Genomic DNA, 17,247 nt, shown 5'->3' with positions numbered 1-17,247 from the left:
CAGCAGCTGCAGACTTCCCAGCAGTGGGACTTGTCTGCTTTGCTCTGCTTATCGTGAGCTCCCAGCCCGGGCATGATGAAGTGCGTCATTAGTGAGCACAATTATCTTTATTAGTGCACACCACAGGCCTCGTCATCACATTCATAAGGGGAGCCTTGCACTGGGGGAAGTACTGTGAGAGCATCCTGAGTGTGCAGAAAGGCAGTGAGGAGGGTTCTGGGGGCAGCAGTGGGAGGGGATCCTGCAATGAGTGGGGTGTCTCCATTACAGCATCCACCTGCCTATCTGCATCCAGCTCTACTCTATTCCTCATCTACCTACCTACATATTTACCATCCATCCATCCATCCATCATCCATCCATGCATCCACTCATCCACCCATCATCCATCCATTCACCTATCCAGCCACCCATCCATCCATCATCCACCCATCATCCATCCATTCACCTATCCAGCCACCCATCCATCCATCATCCACCCATCATCCATCCATTCACCTATCCAGCCACCCATCCATCCATCATCCATCCATCCACCCATCCACCCACCCATGCACCCAATCTATCCCTCTATCCCATGTGCCTCTACATGGGTTTGGGGAAGAGAACAAAAGTGAGGCCATCCGTGCAGGGGGTCAGAGAGCCATGACCTGACCCCCCAATGTGAGGAGGGCAGTGACTTTGGCGAAGGAGAAGTAAACCCCCAGAGCTGCTCAGTTTGCAGGGATGTGTGTTCAGAGGGCCTTGGAGGTGTGGTTCTCACAGGGTTCCTTCTGGGGAACCTAAGTGAAACCTGAGCATGGAAGGAAGAAGCCCGGACTCCGCAGGCAGATTTGGATCCTCATCCTCCGAGGGCTGGGTGGGGTTGCAGAGACCATTCTCTGCCTCGGACTTCCTCACCTGTTCACCTGCACCACCCGCCTGGAGGGGCCACCTGAGCCAATTGCCATGAAGGTGCCTCCTAGGCCAAATGGGGCTTATGAGCCCCACGCTCAGGCCCACCAGTGCTGGTTCAAGGACAGCTTGGGCCACAGAACGCCAAGTCTGAGACGGTCCCTGGCTGGGGCTTTGCCTGAAACTGGCCAGCAGCTCAGTGGGAGGAGACGGGGGGCTGGGGGGGGGCAGGCGGCTGTGTGCACACCTTTCAATAATTAAACTATTTGTCTTTTAAGACAAAGAGCAGACTGAGGCCTGCGGGTCCTCTCGGAGGCCCCATGAGCCATTTGGGAAGGTCCGCGGGGTGTGAACTTTACCAGGTTGATGTGAGCTGTCTGTTGAGAGACAGAAGGGGTTGGACAGCCACATCTCTGGCTGCTGCTCACTGACTCCCCGGCCACGTTCCGCTGACCTCGGGTCTCTGCTCAGAAGCACGGAGCGCGGTCCGGCTGGGAGTGGCAGGTGGCTGCTGGGCCAGGAGAAGGGCTTGGACATCTGCCCCCACGTCCTGGCAGCTGAGTGATCGAGGGGACCCTGAGCCCTGTGTCTTCGTGGGGTTGAAGTGGTCTACGTGTCTGAAAAGCTCTTGGCACATTTCCCGGCACAGAGCGGGCCCTCGGGAAGTGTGACTTCCTGCTCGGACTCGGGTCTGAGGGCATGGGCTCTTCAGCTGAGCCCCGGTGCAGGCTGGCGGGCTTCAGGGGGCTCTGGACCAGCCAGTGGAGCCCAAGGGGCCCGCGGTGGAGAAAGCCAGGGTGCCATCAAATCCCTGGGCCCTCGCTGCTGGCCCCACGTCGTACGTATCCCTCAGTCTCACAGGCCTGCAAAGGCCACCTCGCTGTCCCTGGCTCACGGATGAGGACGTGGGTCCGGTAGCTAAGTCCAGGGCCGTGCCTGAGAGCCCAGAGCTGAGTGCTGGCTGAGCTCACACCCCTTCTTTCCACCCAACATGCTGCCTGCCTGCCTCTGCTAACACCCTGCTTCTTTTGTTTCTTGGGCCCCTCCGATTCTGGGAGGCCCAAAGCCCTTAGTGGGCACGCCGTCCTACCCAGGCCACTGGGGGCTGAGAGGGGCCATCGATGGCAGAGGGTTTGGCCTGGCAGTCAGCCCCGGAGAAGCAGCAACGGAGCTTGGTTCTGATGTCCCCGGCCGAGGCCAGACGGACAGCTGCCCCACATCTGGCAGGCCCTGGCCCACTGAGCCGGATGGGGACAGCGGCCCCTCCTTGTGCCCTGCCCCCACCTCGTCCAGCCTTCCTGCCTTTTGGGGAAAGACAGGACTGGTAACCTGAGAGCCGCTCCAAGAGGAAGAGGCTGCCTGAAGCTAACCAGCAGTGTGTGCATCACCCAATGGCATCACTGTCCCCAGGACGTTGTGCGTCATTTAGGACACTTGCCCGGCAGGTGGCCTTCCTCAGGGCTCCGTTTCCTGACCCCTGCTATGGCACCGTATGGCGGGCCGCCGTGTGCCCACTGCAGACCTGCCTTCCCTCAGAGGAGGCATGCGGGGGCCGCTGTCTGGGGCCAGACCAGGGAACGTCCTGGGAGGGCAGAGCCCATCGGCTCTGGGGCCGCTGACAGCGACATGGGCTCCTCAGTACGTCACTCCCTCCGCGTGGCACGGCCGTCCTTACACGTGCCCTCCCGATGGCTCCCTCTGACTCTGTGTGCCCGGAGGCTCGGGCTCTGCTCCTGCTCTCCCTCTGGGTGCGACTGAAAGCTGGGGCCTCGCCCCGAGGGAGAGGGCTTCCTTCCACCTGCCAGGTGGAGCCCTGCGGCCTCTCGTGTTTGCACCTGAATCCAAAATGTCGCAGAGATGCCTTGAAAGGGGAACTAGGTCTGGGAGACTGCCTGCCAGCCTCGCACGCACCAGGGAAACTGAGTCTGAGGGAGGCCCAGGACCTGCCCGGTTGCCCAGTGAGTCTGGGCGGGGGGGGAGGGGGGGGGGGTGCTGGACTTGTACCCAGGCCAGCCGGGCCTCCTTCCACTGCCTCTACTTCCCAACATCATTGCTGTCTCTGTGGCTTCGCTGGAGGCGCGGGGAGGGTTACGGCCGGACGCGGAGCCCCCAGCACACATGTGGGGATCCGTCTCCCAGCCAGCTCTAGCCTGAGTCTGTCCCCTTATGATCACACAACAGGTTAAGTCAGCGACAACGTCGTGAAGCTTTTGTGGCATCACCATGCACAGCCTGCAGCTGGGGGTGTCCTCAGGGGCCAGGCGTCTGAGGGTCTGGGATTGCTGGCTGGGACTGGGGACAGCTGCTGGCCCTCAGAGAGGGCAGAGGAAAGGCACGCACACGGCGCTCTCGGGCCCCAGAGCTGGACGTCGCGCTGGGCACCTGGCAGGCTGCATCTCCTGGACCTCTCGGGGCTGACGCTGACCCCAGCCTGCAGGTGGGAAAACAGCCTCGGTGGGGCTGGGATGCCCGAGTCCCCTGCCCGCAGCGCATGAAGCCACAATTCATATGCGGGATGGCTGGATTCGACCCTGCTTCCCCGCCTAGGACGGCAGCCAGCTTGCCCTCTCTCAGCCCCCAGCTCTTGGTGGAAAGGGCTCTGACTTGGGCACATCACATTGCACGGAGGTCTCTGCGCTCCAGACCTTGGCACCTGGGTGGCCCGAAATGGATCCCACGCTGCCCGCCTGGGCAGGGGGGGACCCTCCCACCCACAGCGCCCTGGCTCCTGGCCTGCCATGCTCACCCACCCACCCGCCGAGGCCAGGCCCCTCCGGGGGACAGGGGGGACAAGGGGGCGAGCGATGGGGCCTGTGCTCAGCCAGGTACCTGCAGGGACTGGCAAAGCAGTGGGACCTGGATGTGGGGAGGGCCCCTGAGTGTCCTGGAATTTCCCATCAGAAAATGAATCAGGCCCAGCGCTCAGTGAAACCATCATTACGACTCTGTTTCAGAGAAAGATTCGAAGCTACAGGAATATTCCGGGCAGCAGTGGTCACTGTACTTGCTGCTTCGTGTCCTTCCTGCACTCTTAAAATGTTTACCGGACCAGGGCGCCTGGGTGGCTCAGTCGTTAAGTGTCTCCCTTCAGCTCAGGTCATGATCTCCAGGTCCTGGGATCGAGCCCCGCATCAGGCTCCCCGCTCAGCGGGGAGTCTGCTTCTCCCTCTCCCTCTGCCTCTCCCCCACTGCTCCTACTCTCTCTCTCTCTCTCTGTATCTGTCTCAAATAAATAAATTTTTAAAAAAATTTCAAAAAAAAAATGTTTACCGGACCCACTACGGAGGCTGCCCGCCTGCCGGCGCACGCCCAGGCCCCACACTGTGCACATGGGCCTGGCCTCCGTCTCTGGACGCTGCGTCCTGCCTGGGCCTTCCCCAGAGCGTCCGCCAAGCTGCCGGAAAGTTGCTCTGAAATGCAAACCTGACCATTTCACGTGCCCCGTTGGTCCGCGTCCTTGCAGGATTTCACCCTGAAATGGCTCAAGAGCTCAGACTTTAATGAAAGTGTGCGCTTTAGAACTCGGGGCAGGGCAAGGGGACAGGCTAGGAGGCACCTGCCAGGGGTCGCCGTCACCACACTGGGGGGCGGCTGGTGGCATCAGGGGCCTCAGCACCATGGAAAGAGCTCCATCCACAGCCTGCCTCCCTCACCTCACTGACTGGTTCCTTCCCGGAGACTCAAGCTGCATGAGGGGGCCAGCGGCTCCCCCAGCCCCGGCCCAGCTCCGTGCCTGGATCCCTGACGGGCTTGGAAAGTTTGCCGAATGCGGGATAACCACACGCCACACCAAGAACGACAACTGACGTTCACCGAGGGACAGGGGTCCCTTGTCCCACACCTTCTCTGGCAGTCCTCACCCTGCGCTGTGCTGGGGCCACCGCTCTCGGTGGTGGCTGGGGAAACCGAGCCCCGGCAAGGCTGCGCCTCCCTGGGGACTGTCCTGGCCAGAGATGTCCCTGGGTGCTCTGCCCTCAGGATATTTGTTGGGAACGTGTGTGTGCCACCCACCCCTCTTTAAACACACAGAGACACCGACAGGCACGCACACACACACGGGCACACGGACACCCCTCCTCCGGGGCCACACCAGCACACGGGCGGTGCCTTCCCGCACATGCTGGGAGAAAATGGCCCTGCCGACCTTCACTGGCTTTGCAAAGTCAGGCTGGAGCAGCACCTGCAAACCTTGGGTCAGGGTGACACCTACCGGCGGGCTAAGCACAGGGACCCTCACTTGTGCCGAGGCCCCGGGATCCCAGTCTGGAGCTGCGGGCCCGCGGCGGGCCGACGGTCTGCATTTCCGATGGCCCGCATGGCACCAGGCTGGGTGGAAATCCTCCAGCACCGACTATCTACGGAGAGCGAGACAGAGTCCAGGCTGCCGGACCGGGCACCGGGAGCCAGGGCGACCCTGTTCAGTCCTCGCTGCGTGCTGGGGCAGCATCTCCCTGTGTGTCCTGCAGGCCTCATGGCCTTGTTGTGCTATTCGAACCGGGTCTGGGAGAAGCGGAGTCTGTCTGGTGTCTTGGCCTCGCAGGCAGGAAACGGAAGCAGCTCCGAATCGAATGGTGGGCGCCCGGGCTCGTGCTCTGTAGGCCCGGCCTAATGGCCTCCCCGGGACAAGGGCCGGGAGACCGACGTGAGTTCCTGCGGGCAGGCTCTGCGGCCCCACGTGGGACTCGTGAAGCTCACTCAACGATAACTGTGAATAGGGCTGGGTGGGGGTGCCGAAGAGCCCCCACATGCCTGCATGGCTCGCTGGGGAGCCCAGGACGGCCGCTCCTCTGGGCCCACCGTCCGGCAAGCAGGCGTTTTCAGAAGGAGAGCTGGACACCGCCTTTCACGCGGTCCCTGGCTGGTTTGGATGCAGAGATCAACGGGCCTGCGTCCCCAGACGTGACCAGCGAATGGGGAGGGCCCCCGTGAGGTGAAAGAATGCACAACCAGACTCCTCATGAGTCTTTGCTCCAGCAGGAAGGACTGATTTTAAAAGTGGACTCCGGTCAGGGTCTCATTGCTGTGGGTCCCCTGCCAGGGAGCAGGTGCCCAAGGACACACCTGGATGATGTCATAGCTTCCAGAGGCAGGACAGGGGTGGACTCTGCTCCCTCACGCCTGTGTCCACAGCCCTGTGCAGATGACAACACACCTCTCACACCCATCGCCCCGGGACCCGCATCCAGCACCTGAGGGTGGGTGGGCCCAGATTGCCATGCCCATTTGACAGATGGGGAAACTGGGTCTCAAAGGACAAGCCCAAGATAGAGCTGGGACTCGAACCCAGGCCTGCAGATGCCGGGGCAGGTGCGGGATTGTTTATAGTCTACACCACAGCTGCCCCCAAAGAGGGTCCACCACGAGGCCACCGCGAGGCACAAAGCACAGGGGGCTTCCCAGCCCTGGGCCGCCGAGTGGGGTGCGCCCGAGGCCTCCTGCACGCAGGCTGGCTGCTGCAGTGAGCAGCCCCCAAGGCTCAAGCCTCAGAGCTCGCTCTCTCTCAGGTCAGGCTGCCTTCTGCACGCTGACTCAGGGCTCCAAACCGCAGGGTCTTGGGATCCTCCTCGTGAGAGGTCCGCCTTGCAGAAAGCTGGGCGAAGTGCCGGGCTTCGTTACGAGCTGATTAATTCTCTTGATAAAATGTGCCTCCGTTGTGAATCGGCCTCCCGGGCAGATTGCTGGTCAGCCCCTCGCCCAAGGAACAGGCTTCTTCTGGGCCTCCCATCCTTCGCCCCCCGCCTGCCCTCGCCCCCCGGGGCCCGGGCACCAGCCAGCGCTCAGAAGCCCCCCCACCCCTCAGAGCACAGGAGGCCCTTGTCTCTGCGAGGAGAGCTGCGGCCCCGTCGAGGAACTGTGGGCCTCTGAGCAGGTGATTCAGGAGCCCCCTGCCGCCCCCCACTGATGGGCTCGCTGAGGCCAGTCAGGCTCCGTGATGGGCAGGGAAGTGAGAAGAAATACAGTGACCCCGACATTCCGCTAGAGTCCTCCCCCAAACTCTCAAAAAGTCCCTGCAGTTCCCAACGGCATCATCCGGTCTACCCCCAGCACCTGCACCAACGCAAAAATACCGCCAGCTGATTTTGGGTTTGGAAAGCTTTCGACAAGCATCCCTCGCGCCATTCAGAGGCGCGGCGTGTTTGCTGCGCTTTGACGGGGGTGCGTTTGCCTTCGGGGGGACCCGGCAACCCCCAGGACGAGGGGTACAGCTTCCCAGAACGTTCATTCTCCTCCGACTCTTCTTTGGAGGGAGAGCTAGGTCATTTAATTGGGAAGCAATTTCAAATGTTTTACCCTGAATAGCTAGAGAGGAGTACTAATTGCACACGTTTTAAAGAGAAGACATGTGGTTTTAAAGACGCTTCTGTGTTGCAGCACCTGCTTTGTACTCTGCCCTCTGATCCTCAGGGGGACAGGCTTGTCCCCTCCGCCACTCAAGGATACAGTACAGAACCGTTAACTCTGGCCACCTGCGGTCCGTCAGGTCCCACACCAGTGCCGCCCTGTGCCCTCTGGGCATCACCTCCCCAAATCCAGCCCCTGGCAGCCACCATCTACTCTCTGCTTCCTCCAGTTGGACTTTTTAGATTCCCCGTGTAAGTGAGATTGCGCGGCGTCTGTCCTTCGGGGTCTGACTCAGTTGGCTCAGCACTGCGTCCTCCAGGCCCCCCCCAGGGTGCCACCCAGCTTGTCGGAGGCACGGATGGCCGCCACAGTTACTGAGGCTCAAGGTTACTACAGTGACCTTGAGCCTTGAGCCAGCCCGGGAGCCGAGGATGCTGGGACGTGTGTACCGAGCCCTGGGCTCCCAGCTCCCGATGACCGGAGAGATGGTGTTGTCAGCCCAGGTAGCTGGCCAGCGAATGGGGGCTCTGCCCGGTGACCTGGCTCGCTCAGGATCGTGTCCACACCAAGTGGCAGGGCTGGAACTCAAAGCCGGGCCCGCCTAAGGAAGAGTCAACGCCCTTTGAGATCCACCAGCCTCTGGGTCACGTTGGCAGCACGGCAGCAGGGGAGTCTTGCCAATAGCACCCACGCCTCATGGCCGGCCGCCCGTCCTTGACCGTGATGGAATGTCTGTCAGACACGGCTGTCTCTGTGTTTGCTTGGAGCATGGTTTTTACACCACAGGGTCAATCTGCACAGCCCTGGGGCCATCAGCCATGCTTAACCGCTTTTAGACCGAGAAGAAGGTTCCAGAAGACAAACACCATGCAGGTGGTCGGGGCCCTACTCCAAATGCAAGTTTTGTCTTCAGGCGCGATGTCTTAGTTACCAGAAGGCAGAGACTATTCTGCCCGTGACCATTGTAATTCTGCCAGGGAGCGATCTGGGCACAGAGCAGGAGAAGCGGCCCTGCAACCTGGTGGTTTAAAAGAACAGCAATTTATCAGCTCATGAATTCATGCCCCAACCGCAGGCTGGGCCTGCCGGGTGGTGGTTCTGCTGGGCTCGGCCGGGGCCACTCCCCGTGCGCGGTCAGCTGGTGGGCGGGGGTTCACAACCACGTTGGGCAGCTGGTTGCGGACTGGCTGACGGTCAGCGGGAGTTAATGGGGTCACCAGGCTCTGTGTCTCCAACCAGCCCAGGCGTGCCCATTGTCTGTACGGCAGCAGCATCTCCAAGGGCAAGCTGACAAGTGCTTTTCGAGCCCTGGCTTGTGTCATACTTGCCATCATCCCAGGCTCGTCACGGGACCAACCGATATTCAAGGGATGGAGAAGTGGACTCTGTCTCCTGGGGAAGGGGCAGAATGTGCGACCCCCACCACAGTGGGCGTTCACGGGCATTTTCTGGGGTGCTTTCTCGTCCTGCGAGTTGCCCGCTGGCGGCTGCACACATCTCTGTGGCCATAGTGGTCCCATAAGGCCATAGTTCATTTTGTGGGGTTTCTCTCTATAGACAATGGCTAAGACTCCTCCCACCCCCACCCCCCCAGCAGGAATTATGGCAGGTGTTTCTGCTTCCCCAGCTCCTAGCACAGGGCCTGGTGAACGCTTATTCTGTGCATATTTATTAAACATGTCATTGAATGTGTTGAATTGAATATGAAATGGCTGCAGGTGAGTGCGTTAATTAGACCCAGGATCTGAAACTCCAGATGGGCAGAATACAAATGAGTAGAGCTTCTTAGAAGCATTTCCCCATACCTCTCCGGACACCTGCCTTGCACCAGCAGAACTTCTGGCGGATCACCAGTGGGCGAGCCTTCCAGCCTTTCTCTGGTCATAGCCCCCTTCTCTCAGAAGGGGCGCCCCTGCTTTTCCTCTGTTGGGGCTCAGTTGCGGAGAACAGGGTCCACTCCAGCTGGTTAAAATAGGAAGGAATTCACCAGGGGTTAGTACAGGGCAAGAGGGAGCATTACCAAGGCTGAGGAAACGGATTCTGAGCTGCAAATTCGGGAACAAGTTTGAAAGCAAAACTGAGCCGACAAAGCTCTTCGTCTTTGCTAAGGGGATGTCACCCGCTCAGCTGGGAAGCTGCTGCTATATTCTCGGGCTCCAGAGCCAGGCCCCCACTGCTACCACCAGAAAGTCTGGAGACTGCTCTCAGAAGCCACCCACTCAGGTGCTTGCCTGTAAGAACTTCAGTGGCTAGGGGCCCTGCCTTAGATGCACTTCCAATTAGATGCAAGTGTATCCGTTACTAGCACCTGAATCACAACCTGCCCACTTGTTGCAAGGCCTTCTGGGACATGCAGACCAGGAAGACACCAGAGAAGGTTAGAACGGGGGCCCCGACCTCCACTCCCACCTGCCTCTTTCTCTCTCTACTTTCCAAACAGCCTCTGCTCCCCGAGGATCTGGCAGATCAACCCCAAGTCAACAACTTTGGGGTCCAATAGCTGTCATGAGCAAAAATCAGTGTGAAATCCTTCCTTAGAACAAAGCAGGCCATATGGTGAGGGTATGGTAGCCGGGTCTGAATTTCTGAACTTGGTAGTGCACTGGACAGAGTGGAGCTCAGGGTTATACTTTTTTGTGTGTTTGGAGAAACCAGTTCTGGTTACCCGTCTTTCCAGAGAGCCCCCTTCCAGACGCCCAGCCTCCTGCTCACAGCCGATTGGAACAGATGTGAGCTCTTGTCTAAATTTACCCGGAAGGAAGGAGGAAGGAGGACTGTGGCCCATTTTCAGACAACGTGCCGGTGAGAATCATCAGGGCGCAGACACGGGGCTTTTGCAAATGGGGACCCACTAAGGCTTGAGCTGGCCAGGGACAGAGATCCTCTGCTGGGCTCAAACAGGCATGCAACACACTCTGGAGGGGCCCTGATCTGGGCAGGTTTGGGGAGGGGCTGAACTTTCTACCCCCAAACTGAGCACCTTAAATACACTTTTTGTCAACTTATTAAGTCCCTCTGTTGACTAAATATAACAATATTTATTCGAGAGAGAGACGTGTGGTCCCAGGACTGATGAGCAGAGGGAAACTCAGAGCTGACCTGCCCGAGCTGAGCCAGGACTTCAAGCTCCCCCTTCTCCATTAGTCCATCCTCCTTCAGAAAGAACGTTGTTTGTTTGAAAGGAGGAAAAGCCAGTGATGTGTCAGCTGCATTACACAGACTTTTCCATTAAATTTCAGGCTTCCGTCGCTCTAGAGGACCCCAAAAAGTTCTCCATGCGCCTGAGATTGCGACCTTGCCCGACGTGCTGGCCCCCCGCACCCTGTGCCCCACCGTGAGCTCGGGCCAGACCGGTGCTCCACCCCCTCCTCTTCTTCTCCAGACCACCGAGCCGCCGGCCAGCCCATCCCTGCAGCTGGCGGGGAGCAAACTGGAAGGCTTCAATAATACTTGTCAAGTCAGCTTGACCACTACATGGCATGGTTTTTATTTTTAAATTATCTGTTTTCCTCATAAAGTATGCCCCTTCCTTCAAGGGCTGCATTTGCAAATCCAGCATCTTCTATAAGGGAGCAGCCTTGTGATGGGGAAGCCTTGCTGCATGCTGACTTTGGCCAGAGTCTGAGGACGCCTTGGCCATCACCTGGGTTTGGCTTCTTTTGGAGACCCGGAAAGTGACGGTTGTTCGGTTCACTGAAACTCAGGGAATCAACTGGTTTTGGTTCAAAATACCAAATCGCTTTCCGTATTTTAAACCAGGATCTTCCCTAGGATCTCCTCAGCGTCGCGCGGTGTCACGCTCTGTTTCAGAATGACCAGCCCCAAGCAAAGACTTTAACAGATGAAGCATGAAGAGATGACAGCGTTGTCCTTGTTTTAAAGTAGCAAAAACCATTTACTTAGCAGTTTCCACTGCTAAGCTTCCTTCTCCCCACGTCTGAGAGACTTGAGGATGACGCAGCCCTGAGCGCACTGCAGCTCCATAAAGCCAACCCAGAACACCTCTGAACCTCGGAACATCTTCTGCATTTCTCATAAAACCACAGCACCTGGCTCGCTATAACTCTTGGTAAATATTTGGTGGTAACAACAGTAATGGCAACAGTGGACATTTATTGAGCACCAATTACCCAAAAGGTGATTTTCTAAGCCCCATATTTTCCCCATTTTGCAGATGAAGAAACTGCCATATGGGAAGTTAAGTTAAACTCAAGGTCACAGAGCCTATTTGAAACAGCCTTTAGATGCACGCGGTTTGACTGCAAACCTGTGCACTTATGCAGCATGACCTCAGTATTTAGTGGATGAGCGAAGAATGGAGGAATAAATAGGTGGATGGTAAATGGATGGATGGTTGGTTGGAGGGATGGATGGAGGGAGGGAGGGAGGGATGGATGGAAGGAAGGGTGGATGGATGGATGGATGGAAGGATGAATGGGTGGATGGTTAGTTGGATGGATGAGTGGATGGATGGATGGATGGATGGTTGGAGGGATGGATGGAGGGAGGGAGGGATGGATAGATGGATGGAAGGAAGGGTGGATGGAATGATGGATGGATGGAAGTGTGAATGGTTGGATGGCTAGTTGGACGGATGAGTGGATGGATGGATGGCTGGGTGGGCAGATGGATGATGATGAACAGGTGGATGGATGAAAATAAAAAGTAGAAAGCGGTACCCTTGTATCATCTCTAGACTGGCCTCTCTATTCCTGAGCGGCCAGCACTGAAGTGCGCAGACACAGGCTGGCCTGGGGCCAGCGACTCAACCAGAGCTGTAGTGGCCTCCTGCATCAGTTGGGGAACGGTGCTGAACTTGAAATTGCAATTGGGCCAGGAAGCTCTGGAAGTAGCAGAATGGCTCCAGTTGAGACTTCCTACCACCCTCCCTCATTGCTGCTGCCCAGGCAGGAGCATCAGAAGACCTGAAGTCAAGATGACCTCCTGGGGAGTGACTGCCCTAGGGTCTGAGCTGCCCATAGCGTGTCACACCTCGGGCTGGGACTGAAAACCCAGCTGACGGTGAGGACTGATTCTCCAGCAATAGGAAAGTTATCCGGAAGCTGAATTTACAATTACTTACCCCAATCTCTTAACTGCCTTTTAACAAAGCAATTTTCAGCATCCAATTAAATCGTAATGGACTATTAGGATCACTAATTGTTGTGTATTTAATAGAAACTTACGCTCGAGTAGCTATTATAAATCACTTGCTGGATGCTGATAGTTACACTGCTCTGGAGAACCCAGGCAAGCCAGATTTCCAGGTACATGTGTGTGGAGTCCATTACTGAGGACTCTTGACGCATTGGGATATAAAAATGGATAGTTTTCCCAGTAATTGCTTCTGACTCTGCTGTCAGACCCTGTCTCACCGCTGCTCTTTCCCATCAAACAGCACGTAATCTGGGTTAAGAGCTCACCCTGATTCTACTGCTGTTTAGATACTTCTGGTTACTGAGGAGAGGATACCAGTCAACCGCCTGGGATTGAATCTTAGCAGTGTGGCCTCAGGTGCTTCCGTGTGCATCCTCTAAATAAGGATCATTGTAGCTTCTCCTTCTCCCATGATTGCAGTGCAGACCAAGGGAGGTAACGTGTAGAGGGCGGGCATAGAGCAAGTTATGCTTTTTTTTTTTTAAGATTTATTTATTTATTTATTTGAGAGAGAGAGTGAGAGAGAGAAAGAGCACAAGAGGGGGGAGCGAGAGAGGGAGAAGCAGACTCCCCACCGAGCAGGGAGCCCGACGTGGGACTCGATCCCGGGACTCCAGGATCATGACCTGAGCCGAAGGCAGTCGCTTAACCAACTGAGCCACCCAGGCGCCCCAAGTTATGCTTTTATTAGGGCTGAGGCAGCCTCATTATTTTTTCTGCAACTTGGCCCTGTTAGTTTTAAAATGTTAATGTCCTATTTGATTCAGGCCTTTCTCCCTTAGTACCCCTCTCCCACTGTTTTAGCCGTGAGTTTTGCTCAGGCAAAGTAAGAAATGGATAAATGGATGTTTGGATGGGTGGGTGAATGGAGAGAAGGGGAGATGGTTGTAACAATGGATGGATGATGGATGGGCGAATGGGTGGATGAATGGATGGCTGAGTGGATGGATGGATGGCAGATGGATGGGTGGGTGGATGGGTGCGTGGGTGGGTGAATAAATGTCATATTTGATCCAAGGTCTTTCTCCCTCCATGTCTCCCTCCCACTGCCCCAGCCCTGATTTCTGCCAGGGGAGTAGCTGAGTGAGGAGAGTGGAAGGGTCTGTTTACATCGTGACCCACCCTCCTGGCTGCACTGGGTCCTCCAGTGTGCATGGGGTGGAGGGAGGGAGAAGAGACGGCTCCTTACCTGACTGTCCGGGATGAAGACACCATCCCGTCCCCGTCAATGTTGCTGCTGTGGTCTATGGCTGTGGTCTGGCTGTGGGCACTTCCCGTGTGACTTCTATGAGCTCCCACCTCTACCCTTAAGGGATCCCTGCCACGCAGCTCCTCTGGGAAAGGAGGCCCCTAGTGAGACTCCACATTCCATCCCCTCTCATTCCTGGCTGTGAGGGCTCCCTGACCCGCAGCTTACTTTGTGGTCCCCAGGAAGTCGGAGTTTCCATCTCATCCAGCCTCTGAGCCCACGTGGGCCCCCAGGCTCAGGCACACCCTGTCTCCTGTACTACTTAGAGCACCGAGCATAGTCCATGCCTGACAGCCCTGGACACACAGCAGGAGGGGGCTGAGTGACACCCAATTGGAGGACAACATGCCCGTCTGCCTTCCAGACACGTCCAGACCATGTGTGAGTTCTGGGTGCCAGGGTTCCTGGCTTCAGGGAGGAAGTGTTCCCAGCTCATGGGGGCCATGGCTGGGGCAGGGGACGGTGGGGTGGGTGTGCAGGTGGCTTTAGACTTGCCCCAAACCCCGCCCCCAGGTGGTGGCCCAGCAGCCTGGGGTCTTCCAAGCCCAGAGACCTTGGCTTCTTTCCTTCTCAGCTGCCCCTGTTCAGCTGGAAGCCCCTAACGCCATTCTGTGGAATGTGTAGGCGCCAGTGTCTGGACACTGCTTCTGGAACAAAATCCTCCACTGCCCTGCTGAACCTCCTGGAAGATTCTGGTAGTGCCCTCTTGAACTATGCCGGGAGGAAATGGCATGGACGGTCTCTCCTGGGGCCGGGGCTGGGAACTTCTCGAGGAGGCCCTCCAGGGCTCCACAGACGACTTGATGCTCTCCACACCTCCCCCTTATTCCCATTTGCACGTTCTGTCCTGAGAAAGCAAGCTCCAAGCAGGCTTTGGGGACCTGCTTGGAGACTGTAAGCCAAGAACAGCCCAGGAAGCTTGACCAAGGGGGAGATGCCCATGTGGAGAAGACCAGAATCTGAGACAGACAAGCAGACAGACACCAGCCCTCCTTGGAGATCCCTGTCCCCAGCCCCGGGGCATTGGCCCTTTCTGCCACCTGCAGGCCTGGCCGCCTGGCTGTCCAGGAAAAGGCTGGTTCCAGGACCCTGCCCCTCCTTGGATTCTGGTAGCACTCTATTCCTAGTTTAAACCCCCCTCGGCTCATGCTTCCCCAAGAGGACTTTCCACCACTCGGGTGAGACGTGGTGCCCTTACAGGACACGTTGGTAGTGATTTGTTTCTCGCCACAGGGCACACGGGGTGGGAATACGCCAACCTCTCTGAGCCTCAGGCCAGCATCCCCTGCACCCCAGAGCCTCTCTTAGACATCCGCTCGCTGACTTCTGGGGAGGCAGGGACAATGCTTTTTCATCTCTTCACGCTGAGCATCCAGCGTGGCACCTGCTACAAGTCAGTGCTTGCAAACTTTTGCCAGAAGATCGGGAGAGCAGATGTAGGAAAGGGACCTGGGGAGCAGAGAATGTTCCTTCCATCCAAGCCCGCTGCTGGTTCTGGCAGCTGAGATGCGGGAAGGGACAGCCGTGGCGCAGCTGTGAACAGCCGGCTGGAGGCACGCTCAGCCCGGCTGGTTTCGACTCTGGGGAGCTAGCACAGACTTGCAGTGCTGATGCTGAAGATGTTGAAACCCGGAGCGCTCCCAGGGGCCTCACACCGAGCCCTTCCTTAGCAAAACCTTGCAAAACCTGCTAGCTGTGTGACACCGCCTTTCACAGATGGCAGAACAGAGGCTTGAAGAGGGGACGTGAGTTGTTCTAGGCCTCACAAATAGATTGTGCCTGAGTTGGGACTCCAATGTAGGTCCTCCTGATTTGACCCTGCCCGCCCCACAAATCCTCGTGGAATGGGGCTTTTTGCAAGAATGAGAGAATGAATGAATGAAACCAATCCTCAGGAGGATACATGCTCTAAAGCTGGATATTTGGAGAACATCTGAGACTAAGTCCCAGCGCAAAATAAGAATTCAAATATAGACAAGGAGAAGGTTAAAGTATCACCACAAGTCATGAGATTGTGTCCCAGACCTTGTCTGCCTTAAAGAATCATCTTTAATTACAAACTAGATTAAATAAAAGTTAGATTTACTGGCTTTTCAACTAATGAGTCCTCATATGGAGTTCAGGTTCAGCTGGTTCAAGCACTTGGGCGAGGCAGGAAATTTCCTGCAGCTTCTTGTCTTCCAGCACTAGCTTTGCAGATAGGAGTTCTGATGCAGTTGGACTTGTTTCTTTTAGAGTACAGTTGCCAGATTTAGCAAATAAAAACACATGCCATGTTTGGAATGTGCTTATTCTAAGAGTTGTTTGCTGTATTTCTGAAATTCAAATTTTACTGGCATTCTAGATTTTTCCTGGTAGCCCTACTTTAAAGTTTACCTATTTGCTGTTGTTGTCTCTCACTGTGTCTAGAATTTATTCATCACCTTCGATGCTCAGAAATGTCATCAGATGGCATCCGTGTGTGGGACTCTCCCAGGGCTCTTTCTGCACGGAAACCTTGTCCTCGGTGGGGGAGCTGCTCCTCCACCGTTTGCAGTCCTTCCTCTCCCATGTTGATCACCCCCTGCACCCCTACAAGGTTTATCCACAGATTTGAACTCCCCATCATTATCTAAATGACCTTCACCAGGTTAATCAGCCTCTCGTAGCTTCAGTTCCTGAATCATGAAATTGGCTTTCATAAACCAATCTAACAGCAGGGCACATGAGAATTAAAGCCGCTGAAGGACACCAAGCCCCTCGCATCCTGTGTGCCCTGGCTGCGCGCCCTAAGGATGCCCTCCTGAACCAGAGCATCTGCGCTGTCCTTCCCTGTGGGATGGCACTTCCCACTCCCTGAGGTGGTTTGGGGCCGTATGACTCGTTCTGCCCAATAAACTGAGCAGATGTGCCCTGTGTCCCTGTCTGGATGGAGCATTTTATGGCCCATGAAAGACCCACCAGGGCACTCTTATGCTCACCCACAATAAATGACAATGTTCCAGACAGTGTCCACTCTGTCGACCAGATTCTGGAGTGAGGATGATGCAAGAGAGAGCCCCGCTGGCCTTCAATGGACATGCGGCATGAGTGGGAAACAGACCTTGGTTTATGGCACTGAGCCTGGGGGATGTTCGTTACTGCCACACACTTAGCCATGCTGACCGGTCCCCAGGGGTCTGCAGAAGTCCCCTCCCCTTCACCACCCTGTGTTAACGAAGTGAGTGCCCTGTGAGCAGTTCCCAAGATGTTGCAAGCCTTGGCCAGGCAGAGAGCGCCTGTCCTTTATTGATCACTTTTATGCAAGTCTGGGGAGGAAGGGCCCTTCTTCACCTTTGAGTTGGTTCTGAGCTCTGAGCAATCCAGCCAAGCTGGGGCTCAGCCTGGAGTTGGCGTTGATGGGACAGGTGATGGGATCCACAAAGCCACAAATCAGAGGGCTCTCCTACTGACGATAGAGGAACCGATGTCCTTATACTCCTTGCTGGTGACCCACATGTCCTTGAAGGTGGAGAGCGAGCACAGAATGGAGCCGCCCAGCCAGGCGCTGTATATGGAAGAGGGGCAGGTGGACACCTGGAGAGGGTGGAGGAGGCAGAGGGAGGGGAGATCGGAAGAGGGAGGCC

General features: G+C 56.7%; 1 protein-coding gene across 1 annotated transcript in view; it reads right to left on the bottom strand.

Moving 5' to 3' along the window:
- Positions 1 to 17,247, bottom strand: part of LOC110576215 (actin-like) — a 55,734-nt gene that overhangs the window by 11,783 nt on the left and 26,704 nt on the right. Inside the window, exon 10 of the mRNA XM_044919541.1 lies at positions 17,075 to 17,197. Within this exon, the coding sequence (XP_044775476.1) occupies positions 17,075 to 17,197 (123 nt within the window). The remainder of the gene's footprint in view (positions 1 to 17,074; positions 17,198 to 17,247) is intronic.

This window comes from Neomonachus schauinslandi, chromosome 11 (genome assembly GCF_002201575.2).
Source record: "Neomonachus schauinslandi chromosome 11, ASM220157v2, whole genome shotgun sequence".
Lineage (NCBI taxonomy): Eukaryota > Metazoa > Chordata > Mammalia > Carnivora > Phocidae > Neomonachus > Neomonachus schauinslandi.
The sequence above is the reverse complement of the archived record's forward strand: the minus strand, read 5'-3'. Positions and strand labels throughout refer to the sequence as shown.